Source organism: Microcaecilia unicolor, chromosome 5 (genome assembly GCF_901765095.1).
Source record: "Microcaecilia unicolor chromosome 5, aMicUni1.1, whole genome shotgun sequence".
NCBI lineage: Eukaryota > Metazoa > Chordata > Amphibia > Gymnophiona > Siphonopidae > Microcaecilia > Microcaecilia unicolor.
Window position 1 is genome coordinate 2,146,818 of NC_044035.1, and position 16,873 is coordinate 2,163,690.

The 16,873-nt window shown below is 43.1% G+C and overlaps 1 protein-coding gene across 1 annotated transcript in view; it reads right to left on the reverse strand.

The window, feature by feature from the left end:
* LOC115471025 (disintegrin and metalloproteinase domain-containing protein 9-like) overlaps positions 1-16,873 on the reverse strand; it is a 122,078-nt gene that overhangs the window by 13,488 nt on the left and 91,717 nt on the right. The window contains exons 16-17 of the mRNA XM_030204694.1: positions 6,208-6,379; positions 5,499-5,579 (exon numbers count right to left, since the gene is read on the reverse strand). Of these exons, the coding sequence (XP_030060554.1) occupies positions 5,499-5,579; positions 6,208-6,379 (253 nt within the window). The remainder of the gene's footprint in view (positions 1-5,498; positions 5,580-6,207; positions 6,380-16,873) is intronic.

Here is a 16,873-nt window from a genome sequence, read left to right on the forward strand (position 1 = left end):
AGAAGGGGAAGTCCAGTAACATTGTGACCAGTGGATAGATTATCCGGGCAGTAAGCTGTTATATGCATCAGTCATTAGAGGAGCTAGAAACTCGGTGGATTGGGGAGTCCGGCCATAACCGGGGCTCAGGTGGGCTCAGGTAAAATTGCAGTGTACACCTGGCTGATAGCGAGACCTTCAGGGTGGCAGCCCGAAGGGAGTATGCACTTACTGGGAGTCTAGCCCGGATGGTATTGAAGTACATAGGGAATGTGAAATCCACTCTGGGTCCTAACTGAGCTGCAGGACAGGCATGAGGCGTTAAGCACGTGTATTAACCAGGAAATGTATTATTGCTTATCATCACCTGGAAAGCAATTTTGAATTATAATTGAACTGTATGAAGACCAATGCAGTGGAAACCATCAGTTAAGAAGTTAATAAATGTTCCAGTTCTTTTAATCCTTTGGGTATCGTCTGGTTCCTGAGTGGATTAGCTGACGGGACCATAGTAACATAGTAGATGACAGCAGAGAAAGACCTGTACGGTCCATCCAGTCTGCCCAACACGATAAACTCGTATATGCTACTTTATATGTATACCTGACCTTGATTTGTCCTTGCCATTTTCAGGGCACAGACTGTAGAAGTCTGCCCAACACTTTCCAAGGACCATCTTCCGTAATCTGGTACAATCATTGGTACTCAGTCATCTAGACTAGTGCAATGCACTTTACGCCGGGTGCAAAGAGCAAATACTCAAAAAACTCCAGACTGCCCAGAACACTGCAGCTAGACTCATATTCGGAAAACCAAAATATGAAAGTGCTAAACCCCTACGAGAGAAGCTACACTGGCTCCCACTCAAAGAACACATCGCGTTCAAGGTATGCACCCTAATTCACAAAATCATCCATGGCGCTGCTCCAGTCTACATGTCAAACCTGATAGACTTACCACCCAGAAATGCTAAAAAATCATCTCGCACATTCCTTAATCTTCATTTCCCCAACTGCAAAGGCTTAAAATACAAGCTAATGCACGTATCAACCTTTTCCTATATGAGCACACAATTCTGGAATGCGCTGCCACGCAACCTAAAAACGATCTATGAACTAGCCAGCTTCCGCAAACTATTGAAGACCCATCTCTTCAACAAGAGATCAAGACATGTGAAATTCCCCACATGCATCTAGAACTGTCTTATAATGTTTATCTTGTTATATTGCTACTATGCTTTATCATTATCATGTAACCCAAAATCCTTCTGTAATGCCAAATGTCTATACTGTCCTATTTCCACTATTCATGATGTATTGTAAGCCACATTGAGCCTGCAATAAATTTGCTTCCCAATTACCTGGTGTTGCCACCCAATCTCCGCTAAGCTTCTGTGAATCCATTCCTTCTGAACAGGATTGCTCTGTGTTTATCCCATGCGTTTTTGAATTCCATTACCATTTTCATCTCCACCACCTCCCGCAGGAGGGCATTCCAAGTATCCACCACTCTCTCTGTGAAAAAATACTTCCTGACATTACTCTTGAGTCTGCCCCCCTTCAACCTCATTTCATGTCCTCTCGTTCTACCTCCTTCCCATCTCCGAAAAAGGTTCATTTGCGGATTAATACCTTTCAAATATTTGAACATCTGTATCATATCACCTTTATTTCTCCTTTCCTTCAGGGTATACATGTTCAGGTCAGTAAGTCTCTCCTCATACGTCTTGTAACGCAAATCCCATATCATTCTCGTAGCTTTTCTTTGCACCGCTTCAATTCTTTTTACATCCTTAGCAAGATACGGCCTCCAAAACTGAACACAATACTCCAGGTGGGGCCTCACCAACGACTTATACAGGGGCATCTACACCTCCTTTCTTCTGCTGGTCACACCTCTCTCTATACAGCCAAGCAACCTTCTAGCTATGGCCACCGCCTTGTCACACTGTTTCGCCGCCTTCAGATCCTCAGATACTATCACCCCAAGATCCCTCTCCCCGTCTGTACATATCAGACTCTCACCGCCTAATACATACATCTCCCGTGGATTTCTACTTCCTAAGTTCATCACTTTGCACTTCTTTGCATTGAATTTTAATTGCCAAACATTAGATCATTCTTCTAGCTTCTGCAGATCTTTTTTCATGTTTTCCACTCCCACCGGGGTGTCCGCTCTGTTACAAATCTGCAAAAAGGTACACTTTCCCTTCTAACCCTTCAGCAATGTCACTCACAAATATATTGAACAGAATCGGCCCCAGCACCGATCGCTGAGGCACTCCACTACTCACCTTTCCCTCATCCGAGTGAATTCCATTAACCACCACCTTCTGGCATCATTCTGTCTGTCATTCAGTTCCTAATCCAGTTCACCACGCTGGGTTCTATCTTCAGCCTGTCAAATTTATTCAAGAACCTCCTGAGAGGAACCGTGTCAAAAGCTTTGCTGAAATCTAAGTAGATTATATCAATCACATGTCCTTGATTCAATTCTCTGGTCACTCAGTCAAAGAATTCAGTGACATTCCTTGGCATGTTGTCTCAGATCTTGCAACTTATTGGCTTCCAGGAAATTCACTATTCATTCCTTCAGCATTGCTTCCATTACTTTTCCAATAACCGAAGCGTGGATTAACGGCCTATAGTTTCCAGCTCCTTCTCTGTCACTACTTTTGTGAAGAGGGACCACATCCACTCTTCTCTAATCCCATGGAACCTCCCCTATCTGCAAGGATTTATTAAACAAATCTTTAAGGGGACCCGTCAGAACCTCTCTGAGCTCCCTCAATATCCTGGGATGGATCTCATCCGGTCCCATGGCTTTGTCCACCTTTAGATTTTCAAGTTGTTCATAAACACTCTTTTCCATGAACGGTGCTATATCTGCTCCATTCTCATATGTACTTTTGCCAGTCAATCGTGGTCCTTCACCAGGATTTTCTTCCTTGAAAGCAGAGGAGAAGTATTTGTTTAGCACATTTGCTTTTTCTTCATCATTCTCTACATAGCGGTTCACAGCATCTTTCAATCTCACAATTCCATTCTTAGTCTTCCTCCTTTCACTAATGTACCTGAAAAATATTTTGTCACCCTTTGTTACACTTCTAGCCATTTGTTCTTCCACTTGCGCTTTCTCCAGACGTATATGTCTCTTGGCTTCTTTCAGTTTCATCCGGTATTCCTCTCTGTGTTTCTCTTGTTGAGTTTTTCTGTATTTCATGAACGCCTTAATTTTCTCAGCCACTTTCCTTATTCTCTCGCTTTTATTTACTCTCCTTACATAAAGGTTTGTGGTCATATTTATAGCTTCTTTCAGCCTGGTCCGTGTTTCGGCACTAAAGCGCCTGCCTCAGGGGTCACAAACAACTTTCTCTGAAAAGAAGCTGATTGGCTTTGATGAATCCTTTTTGTATGCACGTGGTTATATAACAATTTATTCTCTCCGTGGATTAAATTGTTATATAACCACGTGCATACAAAAAGGATTCATCAAAGCCAATCAGCTTCTTTTCAGAGAAAGTTGTTTGTGACCCCTGAGGCAGGCGCTTGAGCGCCGAAACATAGACCTTGAGTATTGTGTTCAATTCTGGTCGCCGCATCTCAAGAAAGATATAGTAGAATTGGAAAAGGTGCAGCGAAGGGCGACTAAAATGATAGCGGGGATGGGACGACTTCCCTATGAAGAAAGACTAAGGAGGCTAGGGCTTTTCAGCTTGGAGAAGAGACGGCTGAGGGGAGACATGATAGAGGTATATAAAATAATGAGTGGAGTGGAACAGGTGGATGTGAAGCGTCTGTTCACGCTTTCCAAAAATACTAGGACTAGGGGGCATGCGATTAAACTACAGTGTAGTAAATTTAAAACAAATCGGAGAAAATGTTTCTTCACCCAACGCATAATTAAACTCTGGAATTCGTTGCTGGAGAACGTGGTGAAGGCGGTTACCTTGGTAGAGTTTAAAAAGGGGTTAGACAGTTTCCTAAAGGACAAGTCCATAAACCGCTACTAAATGGACTTGGGAAAAATCCACAATTCAGGGAATCACATGTATAGAATGTTTGTACATTTGGGAAGCTTGCCAGGTGCCCTTGGCCTGGATTGGCCGCTGTCGTGGACAGAATGCTAGGCTCGATGGACCCTTGCTCTTTTCCCAGTATGGCATTACTTATGTACTTATGTACCGTGTCAGGTCCTTGATATGAATATTCTGAATAAACTGCGCTTTGATATTATCTCCCTATTGATTTGTACATTTGTCAGCCTCTACTTTTGCTGTTTTGTTTTGTTTCTCCGTGGAGGCTACTCCTGTTTTTTTGGATTTTTTCTTTCAGCCTGAACCACTGTCCTTCCACTTCTCGTATGTCTTCCCAGCCCATCAGCTCCTTCCTCAGGTATTCCCCCATTTTACTAAAGTCAGCATGTTTGAAATCCAGGACTTTGAGTTTTGAGTGACTGCCCTCTACTTCAGCTGATATATCAAACCAAACTGTTTGATGGTCACTGCTGCCCAGGTGGGCTCCCACTTGGACATTAGACACACTTTCCCCATTTGTCAGCACCAGATCCAGCATCACTCCCTCCTTCCTGGGTTCTGTCACTATTTGTCTGAGCACAACACTGAAAAACATCCAGGATCTCTCTACTTCTTTCCGATTCTGCAGATGGAACTTTCCAATCCGCATCCAGCAGATTGAAATCTCCCAGCAACAGCACCTCTCTTTTCTTTTCCAACTTTTGGATATCTGTAGCCAAATCTTTATCTAGTTCCTCCAATTGTGTCGGAGGTCTGTAGACAACACCCATGTGGACAGAGGTTCCATCATCTCTTTTTAAGGTGATCCAAATCGCTTCCTCCTTTCCCCAGGTCCCTGTCATTTCAGTCGCTATGATATCATTTCTCACATACAGAGCTAAGTCCTCCAGAGTGAGTTAAGTGATAAAAACCTGCAGAACCTCTGGAGCCCCTTCTAACCCGGGATAGCAGGATCAGGTTACACCTGCTTCAGATCTCACTGCTGCTCCCTGTGACCCTGGAGCAGCCTTACACACCCCCTTCAATAAAGCAGCCACTCATCCAGTGTTTCACACACACAACCTTCCACCCTCTTTCTTTCACACACAACCCTCACTACAGCCAGTGGCGTTCCTAGGGGGGGCGGTGGGTGCGGTCTGCCCCGGGTGCACGCCTGTCCTCCGTTGGTCCATGCTTCTTCACCTGTTCCGGGGCAGAGAAGAAGCATGGAACAATGGAGGACAGGCGCGCACGGCACCCCCCCCCCCCCCAGCGGCATGCACCTGGCGGGGGTGGGGTGGGTGGGTTCCTTCGCGGGGGTGCCCTTTTGCCGGGGGGGGTTCCGCGCTGCATCGGGGGGGGGGGCTGCACCCGGGGGGGCGGGGCGCATCGACGATCCGTCCTGGGTGTCAGCCCCCCCAGGAACGCCACTGACTACAGCCTCACACACCAGAGCGGTGATACAGCTTTACATCCTGTGACCTCACAGCAGCCTCTTACTTACACCTCGATTGTTGCATTTTTGTGCCACATTACAGCTGTAGCCCAGGGCTGTTGCATTTACACACCGATTATCTACACAGGCCTGTAAGGGAGAAACAGAACATGGTAGATATTTTTAAAATTGTTTCACCATCAATAAATATTCTCTGCCCGACATTCAGTCCGCGGTGGTAAGTAGTGTATGAGCCACTTAAAGCCAGGGGCTGAACTGACCCCGGCTATTGCTAGGGTTGAACAATCGCATCTCAGCGGTCACCCAGAAGCTAACCGGGCACCAGTCGATATTCAGACCAGTGACTGGTTAACTTTAGCGCATAAAACTAGAAGAGCCGTTTTTCTGTCCTAACGTTATGCGGTTACTTAGCTGGTTAGTGGACTGAAAAACCTGCCCTCCCCTACCTAATGCTTAGTTGATGGCTGGTTCACAGCAATATAAAACGACACTAACTGGTTAAGTCTTCTGCATCGTTCAACAGGGTTTAAGAGGGCAGGAGCTTCTTCTACCTGGTTAAACCATTTTGAATATCAGGCAGTTAGTGATTTCAACAGATACAAATCAGAGAATTATCTTCTGTACGTACAAGATAAACAAACATCAAACTGCTTCTTCCGTACCCTGCCATCTGTACGCATCCCAACCCCCGAGGAGTCCATAGTCTGCCCAGACTCTGTCAGCTTCTCCTCATCCTCCACATCTGCATCCTTCCTACCTTGCCCTCTGCACATGGGCTTCCTTGCTGGACCAAACCAGGATCAGGGACATCAGTTCCCAGGTTGAAGTCCACACTAGTGCATTTCATTCCATTGCTAATGAAGGTCGTCACTATGGCATTAAGGCTGTTTTTCACGTTCTCACAGTGGAGTTTTCCACACAGAGTATCCCTGTAAAAAAAACACAAGGGGGCCGATATTCAGACCACTCCCTACATAGTACTATGTAGCACTACTGTGTAGTAACAGACCATATGGCACTGCAGCTCAGAGTCTGACTAATGAAACTTCCTTCCTACAGACATGGTGTAAGATCAGAATGACTTGGCAAGGAAGGTCCCTGCTTGGCTAACACCATAGCTGGGCAGCTGTGACATCTGCATATCCCTTAGCTTCCCTCCGGACCGGCCCAGGATTAGACTGATGGGTTATGCACGCACTCCTTCCAGCAGGTAGAGACTGAGAACTTCTGACTCTAGAGAGCCAATAAGAGCCCTGGCCATGTGAGCCTAGATTCAGTATTCTCAGTCTCCACCTGCTGAAAGGAGTGCGTGCATAACCCATCAGTCTAAAGGGACTAAAGGAAAGCAAATTTCTCCTTGTTTAGTGGAACAATGACTCATGGTGTTGACCCACCAGAATGACGAAAATGGGACAATATTGTGATTCTTCAGATCATAACATCTGAAATAAACAAGACTGTTATGATAGACAATTTGGAGCCTAAGCAACAACATGTCAATAAAGGCAAGGTCAGAATTCACTGGCTTTGCAGTTTGCTGATGCTACATGGCTGTGCAATAAATCCCCATGTCAGTTGATCCAGAACAAGGGGAAGGCGCTTGCTAGCTCCAAGGATTTCTGCTCCATCAGAACTCTATAAACAGCTGGTTCTTCCACCTGATCTGGACTCAGGTTCTATACCAGCCACCCACTCTACACTGCTCTGCTGAGACTCGTCTGGGGATCTTCTGCCTATTACTGATCATCTGATGCCTCGTCTATATTCAGGTTGTATACAGTTGTTTCAGATTAAGAGAAGAGGCCTACCTTAGGGTTTAGTGTGCATTTACTCCGTCCTTTTCCCTGTCCTCTTCCCTTATTTGTCTTTTGGTTTCCTGAGTTTTCTTGCATTCTTATATAATTCTGAATAATTTGCAGTCACTTGTGTTTTCACTTGTAAATATAAAAGGTGTCTTATTTTCTTTTCTATGGTTTTGTTTTATTTCTATTTACTACCTTTAAAAGTGGACTAACATGGCTACCATATCACTTTACTCACTTGTAAATAATCAGTCTTTATTTTTATAACCACTGAGACTTGCTTCATTGATTGTCCGTATAACAGGGCTTTATATTTGGATCATAAGAGAATGTGAGATCGGTTGTTATAAATTCCAGACTGCTAAAAATAATTATGCTAAGAGTTCTAGTTCTCAAATTTCCTCTTCTCAGACTGGGGACAGGTAATCTGTGTTAGCCTCACGTGGCCACTAGGCTTCAGCTCTGCTAGCCTTTAGTTCACTGTTAAACTGCCAAACATTAGGTATAGCTAATACAGATAATATGTATTATCTGTAATCCCCCAAATATATTGAGGATTGCTAGAACTGAGAGACCCCTCCCTTCAGAGTTACAGGGGGGAGGGAGCGGGTTGGAAAGGGAGAGTGAGAAGGGAGTGTTTATGGGGAAATGTTTGTGGGTTAAGATGGATAGATGTCATCATATAGGATGGAGTTAAAAATGAATAAACGCTGTTGTGAAGAGCATATGATCTTTGGTTGTCTTATTTATTGCATTTGTATCCCACATTTTCCCACCTCTTTGCAGGCTCAGTGTGGCTTACAATACATCGTGAATGATGGAAGTACAATTTGTTACAATTTGATTATGGGTTACATGGTGAGGAATTATGAGAAGACAAAGTGAAGATAACATTATGAGGCAATAAGAACTATAGGGTAGCAACTTGAGGATAACTTCATGAGACATGACACATTTCTAGCTATAAGTGAGGGGTTTCATATGTGGTGAAGGTACGTAAAATGAGAGTGCAAAAGGAAATATTATGAGACATTTCTAACTAACGAAGTGCAAAGGTATAAAATACAAAGTACTGCATGCATCAACCTTCCCTTATAAGAGCACGCACTTCTGGAATACACTACCACGCAACCTGAAAATGACCTACGAACTAACCGACTTCCGCAAACTACTAAAGACTCATCTCTTTGAAAAAATCTATTGCAAGGATCAGAACACATGAATTCCATACACACTAATAGAAATGCATCAATACACTCTCTTCCGAATTCTCTTCCCCGTACTTTCACCACACCTAAAACTCTACCCTCAGATAAAATTGCTAAACCCTAATGCTCTCTTGCTATTGTTCTATCGCCCTATCATTTCCCCATTGATACACTGCATTGTTATATCCACAAAAGATATTTTGTCCATTGATACATTCCACTGTTCTACTTCCAAAATTACATTCTATCGCCCTATCATTTCCCCATTGATACATTCCACTGCTCTATTTCCCCAAATGATATTTTGATTCTCACTTTGCCTTCACATAACTCCTCACTATGTAACCATAACAGTACTGTAACAAATTGTAACAAATTATATTTCCATCATTCACAATATATTGTAAGCCACACTGAGCCCGCAAAGAGGTGGGAAAATGTGGGATACAAATGCAATAAATAAATAAATAAATAAATATATAAGGAATTTATGTGTTTTGATCCTTGTGATATATTTTGTCAAAAAGATGGGTCTTCAGTAGTATGCAGAAGTCGGTTAATTCGTGAATGGTTTTCAGGTTGCGTGGTAGTGCGTTCCAGAACTGTGTACTCATATAGGAAAAGGTTGATGCATGCATTAATTTGTGTTTTAGGCCTCTGCAGTTAGGGAAGTGGAGATTAAGGAAAGTTCGGGATGATTTTTTAGCATTCCTGGGTGGTAGGTCTATCAAGTCTGACATGTAGGCAGGGGCTTCACCATGAATGATCTTGTGAACCAAGGTGCATACTTTGAAAGTGATACGTTCTTTGAGTGGGAGCCAGTGCAGTTTTTCTCGTAGGGGTTTTGCACTTTCGTATTTTGGTTTTCCGAATATAAGTCTGGCTGCTGTGTTCTGGGCTGTTTGGAGTTTTTTCAGTATTTGTTCTTTGCAGCCTGCGTAGAGTGAGTTGCAATAGTCTGAATGGCTGAGCACGAGTGATTGCACCAGGCTGCGGAAGACGGACCTTGGGAAAAATGGTCTTATTCTTTTTAATTTCCACATTGAGTAGAACATCTTTTTGGTTGTGTTGTTCGCGTGGGTCTCGAGTGTTAGGTGCCGGTCAATAGTAACTCCAAGGATTTTTAAGGTTTTTGAGATTGGCAGATTTAATTTTGGTGTATTGATGGTGGTAAATTTACTCGTATTGTATTGGGAGGTAAGTATTAGTCCTGCCAGGATCCGTGAGGAGAGGGGGTGTCCTGATCAGGACCAATAACCTAAGGCTAAATTAAAAGGAGGTTTTTGCCAATTTAAGCATTAACTGGATTGTAAGGACAGACAGACAGGGAGGTCTGATCCTAAGTGGGTCCAGCAGCTGGATAAAGCCCAGCGGGACAGCTTGCTGCAAACAGCGCTGCAAGTACAGCCTTGGATTATTTTACCCAAAAGGATGGGTTTTGGACTGGTGAAGCTGTAAATATGTAAATACCCCAGGCTTATATGACTGCTAATGTGGTGTATAGCAGTTTTACCAATAGTGTTGGACTGGCAAGAAAACCTCTTTCAGTAAGTTGAACTGTTGGAACTAAAGCAACTTTTTTTTTTAACCAGAAAGTATGAAGTTTGGATATCTGCTTATTCCAGTGTTCCAGTAAAGTTTGCATTTATTTATTTATTGCATTTGTATCCCACATTTTCTCAACTCTTTGCAGGCTCAATGTGGCTTAAAATTACGTCATGATTAGTGGAAATATATAAGAAAATAGACATTTAGTATTGCATAAGGATCTTGGGTAACATGATAATGATAAAACATGATAGTAGTTTGACAAGCAAATATTGGAAGGCAGTTCTGTATATATGTATAGGAGTTCATATTTGTTGATCTTTGTGGTATGCTTTGTTAAAGAGATGGGTCTTCAGTAGTTTGCGGAAGTTCGTTAGTTCGTAGGTCGTTTTTAAGTTGCGCTGCAATGCGTTCCATAACTGTGAGCTCAGGTAGGTAAAAAGTTTGACGCATGCATTATTTCGTATTTCATTCCTTTACAGCTGGGGAAGTGCAGATCAAGGAATGTGCGGGATGATCTTTTGGCATTCCTGGGTGGGAGGTCTATCAGGTCTGACATGTAAGCTGGTGCATCACCATGAATGATTTTCATTTGTTTCATTAAAACCTGGAGTGGAGAATTTCTTTGGAGTGAGAGAGTTGATTTGCTCCCAGACTGATAAAGAAATAACTAATAAAGTGTGACAAAGAGTAGAATTTTATGGTTTACTATTAAAAAAAGGCCCGTTTCTGACAGAAATGAAACGGGCGCTAGCAAGGTTTTCCTTGCAGTTGCAGCTTGGCTTCCTGCCTCCCTCCCTGTCATGTGAATTCCAGGGCCCCCTCCTTGTTCTCGGAGTTCCATGCTCCCTCTGTGGTGTCGGGACCCCCTCCCCCCTCTGTGGTGTCAGGACCCCCCCTGGTGTCGGCACCCCCTTCCCCCCGACCATCACTGGTCTCGGGATCCCCTTCCCCCCTCTCTGGTCTCGGGACCCCCTCCCTCATCTCTCTGGTCTGAGGACCCCCTCCCCCACTGTGTCATTTGAGGTTGCCCCCGCCCTCTCTGGTCTTACGATCCCACCCTCTGTCGTCTCTGGACCCCACCCCCCTTGTCTCTCTTCCTTCGGCCCCCGAGCTCCATGCACCCACTGTCGACCGAGTTCCAGAACCCAGTGTCTCTCTGTGGCCCCCGAGTGCAAGGAGGACGTGTGCTACTGCCCGTACCCTTCGTAAATGCCAGATGATGTATAAAACTTTTTCCCTCCTGCAGTGCCGGCAAGAGTGAAGAGGAGCACGCGCGGACGCCGCTTCAGAGTGCCTTCGCTTTCGGTTGTGTTTCAGCTATTTCTCTGGTCCCGCCCTTCCAGAAACAGGGAATGAGGGCGGGACCAGAGGAACAGCTGAAACAGAAACGAAAGCAAAGGCACTGTGCAGCGGCGTCTGTGCGTGCTGGACTTCACTGCCGGAGCAGGAGGTAAAACGGAGCCCACAGAGAGAGAGAGAGGGAGGGAGGTGCTGGGCTGTGAAAATCGGAGGAGAGGGAGGGCGTCAAACTCAGATGGGAGTGGGGACGTTGGACTGCAGTGGGCCACGGAAGTGGAGGGAGGGAGGGAGGTAGGTAGGTAGGGGGGTCATGGAACTCGGGGGGGGGGGGGGGCGATTGTTTACTCACCTCCGGTGGCTGCTGCTGGGTTCCCTTCCCTCTCACTTCCCATTGGTCCGCCCTGTGACGTCATCCCCAGGGCGGACCAATGGGAACTGTGTTACGAACCCAGGCATCCAGACAGAGGTGCAAATTATTATATAGGATAATGAGCTAGAAAGCCCAGATCTTTGTTAAGTCCTGTCTGGTGGGTGTCAAAATATTTAATCATTTTGACTTCAAAGTTCCTGGATTGTCTTAATGCTTTTGTGCTTCACTTATTTATTTGTTACATTTATACCCCACATTTTCCCACCTATTTGCAGGCTCAATGTGGCTTACATAGAACCGTGAAGCGTTAGCCACCACCGGTGATGAAACAAATACATGGAGGTGTATTTTCAAAGCACTTATATATACTAATATTTATAAACATTTGTTTATTTCTGATCTGACGAAGAAGGGCTACTTTCGAAAGCTAATCAAAAAATGTATTAAGATAGTCCAATAAAAAAGGTATCATCTTATTTTATTTTCTCTGTTTTATTTTATTTTTATTGATTGCACTTTGATAGAAGAACCATCTTGAAATGTCAAAACCTAAGAGTGTTACTTTTTTTTTTTTTAATTTAATTGCTTTTACAGATGACATCAAAAAAGAGAACATTCTTTGAATAGGCAACAAATATCCATTTACATGGAATACAAAGAAAATTTTTAAGGTCAATAGTCCACAATTAAGGACATGAATCAGGAAAGTCATAGGAAGTTGGCTTAATCAGAAAATGGCACATTCCTCACCATATATCATACAGAAACAGTTATTGTGTCTATTTATGACATTGTTCGGCACTTAGTACGTCACAATGGTAAGCGTTTAATTCTACAGTTTGATCTACGTCGGCTTTTGATCTGGTAGATTGTGATATTTTGCTTTCCAAACTTAATCATATAAGTATTAATGGTAATGTATTGAAGAAGATTTTTGTTTTCTGGGTCATATAAAGTAAAATATAATGAAAAGTTATTGGATAGTTGGAGAAATCCTTATGGAGTCCCGCAGGGATCTCCTTTGTCACCTACCCTATTTAATATCATCTTACAGTTATGCCGATGATATTACAATGTTAATTCTTATTTACTCATCTATAAAATTTAGTTTCATCAGTTGTTCAAATATGTTTAACACTGATTTAGCCATGGATGTTAGCTATCGACTCAAGTTAACGCTGATAAGACCAAATTTTTGCTTTCTGATAAAAATCCTGACCCTTTACGGCCTTATTTTCAAAAGAGAAGGGCGGCCATCTTCCCACCCAAATCAGGAGATGGCCGCCCTTCTCCCGTGGGCGCCCAAATCGGTATAATCGAAAGCTGATTTTGGGCGCCCCAACTGCAGTCTGTTGCGGGGAAGAACAAAGTTCCCGGGGGCGTGTCGGAAGGGTAGCGAAGGCGGGACAGGGGCGTGCTTAAGAGATGGGCGCCCTCGGCCGATAATGGAAAAAAGAAGGGCGTTCTTAGCAAGAATTTAGGCCACTTTTTTTACCCTTCTTTCACGACCAAGTCCTAAAAAAGTGCCCTAAATGACCAGATGACCACCGTAGGGAATCGGGGATGACCTCCCCTGACTCCCCCAGTGGTCACTAACCCCCTCCCACCAAAAAAACCCAACTTTAAACACTTTTTTTCCAGCCTGTATGCCAGCCTCAAATGTCATACCCAGCTCCATCACAGCAGTATGCAGGTCCCTGGAGCAGTTTTTAGTGGGTGCAGTGGACTTCAGGCAGGTGGACCCAGGCCCAACCCCCCCTCTACCTGTTACACTTGTGGTGGTAAATGGGAGCCCTCCAACCCCCCCCCAAAACCCACTGTACCCACATGTAGGTGCCCCCCTTCACCCATAAGTGCTATAGTAATGGTGTAGAGTGGTGGGGAGTGGGTTTGGGGGGAGGATTTGGGGGTCTCAGCACCCAAGGTAAGGGAGCTATGCACCTGGGAGGTATTTTAATGTTTTTTTTTATTTTTAAAAGTGCCCCCTAGGGTGCCCGATTGATGTCCTGGCATGTGAGGGGGACCAGTGCACTACGAATCCTGGCCCCTCCCACGACCAAATGCCTTGGATTTATTTGTTTTTGAGATGCCTGCCTTCGGTTTCCATTATCGAGGAAAACCGAGGCCGGCCATCTCAAATCTGCCCAAATCCTAGGCATTTGGCCGGCCCTAACTGTATTATCAAAAGAAAAGATGGCCACCCATCTTTTTCGATTATACAGTTGGGACCGCCCCTTCTCGTGGCCGCTTACAGATGGGCGGCCCCTTTCGATTATGCCCCTCTTAGTGGACTATATAATGGTGCATCAAACTAGGTATTTACTTTCTTCTCTTATAAAGATACTGGGGGTTTATGTTGACCAGAATTTATCCCTTGACTTTCAACTCAATACTTTCTCTAGAGGAATTTAAGATGCGTAAGAAAGTATTTTGAATTTGAGCCGTTCAGATTATTGGTACAGGTGTTGCTTTTGTCCAGGTTTGACTATTGTAATCTTATGTATTGGGTGAGCCTAGACAAGTTATCTAGCAATTGCAAACAATCTATTGCACTGCAATCCGATTAATTCTTTTGCTACAGAAGCAGGATAAAATGTCTTCATATTTGTTGACATCCACCAGACAGGACTTAACAAAGATCTGGGTTTTCTAGCCCATTATAAACCATAAAATTCTACTGCTTTGTCACCCTCTTATCTACCATCCAACTCTCCCTGTCTCTAATCCACCCACCCCACCCTCTTCCTGTGAGTCTGTCATTGGAATGTTTTGACGTTTCACTTAAATATACTGTTATTTATCAACATTTTCTTATTTTTGATCTGAAGAAGGGTCATCTTTGAAAGAGAATCAAAAAATGTATTTAGTCCAATAAAAAGGTATCATCTTATTTTCTTTTCTCTGTTTTATTTCTATTTATCACCTTTACACTGGTTGCCTATAGGAGCTGTTCAAATTCTTTTGCTTTCTATATAAGATCTAAATAGTGAATGCACAATTTATATAATGAATCATATAGAATTTATTTCCAGTAACAGGGATAGAAGATCATTTCACGATTCACTTTTCATCCTTCCATCTATTAAGGGAGTAAAGAGATTTAAAATGTTGGATAGACTTCTTGCAGTTCAAGCACCAAGGTCCACCTAGGGTGATTTTAATATTTGATTTGCTGCTCAGTTATCTTTTTTCTTAACCAAGAAGTTTGTTCAAATTAGTTCTTCAGTAAGGTTCTCTGTGATTTGCTTCCCATGAGACTGTCTTGGTTTTTTAATTATTGAAAACCTCTAAGATCCTGAAGGTATCAGCGGTATAGAAGTACATTGCAAAGTAAGATAATAATAACCTGGAATACCAGTAATAAATCAAATTAAGTCTAGCTAAATATCATTAACTGATACACAATAAACTCACGAGACACTTCTCCCTTCCAGAAAAAAATCATAGTTGAGAAACCTCATAGAAAACATATCCACTACTCTGTAAGAAATAAAAAATTTACAAGGAAATTTTAATTGAAAGGTGGCCCCCAATGAAATCACATGTTATCATAGCTCCAAGAACTGTTTCCTCCTAAGCTGAGTAGCCTTGGAAATATCTGGAAAAACCTGAAACTTCTGTCCCTAGAAGTTAGTATCCCTAGACTTATCCTGATGGAAAACAAATGACACAGCATAAAGACGCTGTCTTAAAACTTTATTGAAGGCTATGGAATGTTAATTATACTGTGGATGAACCACGATATTTTCACCTTCCCTTTGCTCAGTTAAAGGCCGTGTGCCTTACTATAAGTTTCCATCCCCTTTATCATTTTAGTCCCTTTTCTTTGAACCTTTTCTAATTCCGCTATATCTTTTTTGAGATATGGCAACCAGAACTGAACGCAATACTCAAGGTGAGGTCGCACCATGGAGCAATACAAAGGCATTGTAGTATTTTCGGTCTTATTCACCATCCCTTTCCTAATAATTCCTAGCATCCTGTTTGCTTTTTTGGCCACCACCACATACTGAGCAGAAGATTTTAGTGTATTATCTACAATGACACCTACATCTTTTTCTTGAGTGCTCACCCCCAAGGTGGACCCCTAGCATCAGATAACTATGATTCGTATTATTCTTCCCAATGTGCATCACCTTGCATTTGTTCACATTAAATTTCATCTGCCATTTGGATGCCCAGTCTTCCAATTCCCTAAGGTCTTCCTGTAATATTTCACAGTCCGCTCATGTTTTAACAACCTGAATAGTTTTGTATCATCTGCAAATTTGATCATCTCACTCATCATTCTGATTTCCATATCATTTATAAATATGTTAAATAGTACAGGTCCTAGTACAGATCCCTGTGGTACTCCACTGTTCACCCTTCTCCATTGAGAGAAATAACCATTTAACTCTACCCTTTGTTTTCTGTCTAATATCCAATTCCTAATCCACGCCAGCACATTGCCTCCTATCCCATGACTCTTTAATTTTCTCAGGAGTCTCTCATGAGGAACTTTATCAAAAGCTTTCTGAAAATCTAGATACACTGCATCAACCGGCTCATCTGTATCCACATGTTTATTCATGCCTTCAAAGAAATGAAGCAAGCTGGTGAGGCAAAACTTCCCTTGGCTGAACCTATGCTAACTCCGTCCCATTAAACCATGTTCGTCTACATGTTCTGTAATTTTATTCTTCATAATAGTTTCCACTATTTTCCCCAGCACTGAAGTCAGGCTTACCGGTCTGTAATTTCCCGGATCACCACTGAATCCCTTTTTAAAAATCGGTGTCACATTGCCCAGCCTCAAATCTTCAGATGCTATGGACAATTTTAACAACAGGTTACAGATCATTAACAACAGATCATAAATTTCATGTTGGAGTTCTTTCAGTATCCTAGGGAACGTACCATCCAGTCCAGGTGATTTACTACTCTTTAATTTGTTGATGTGGCTCAGTACATCTTCCAGGTTCACTGAGGTTTCTTTCAGTTCCTCCACATCACCACCCTTGAAAACCATTTCTGGTACAGGTAGATCTCTTACATCTTCTTCCATAAACACCGAGGCAAAGAGTTTATTCAATCTCTCCGCTATGGCCTTGTCATCCCTGAGTGCCCCTTTTGCTCCTTCATGATCTAACAGTTGCACGGTTTCCCTCACAGGCTTGCTGCTTCTGTACCAGAAAAAGTTGTTACTATGAG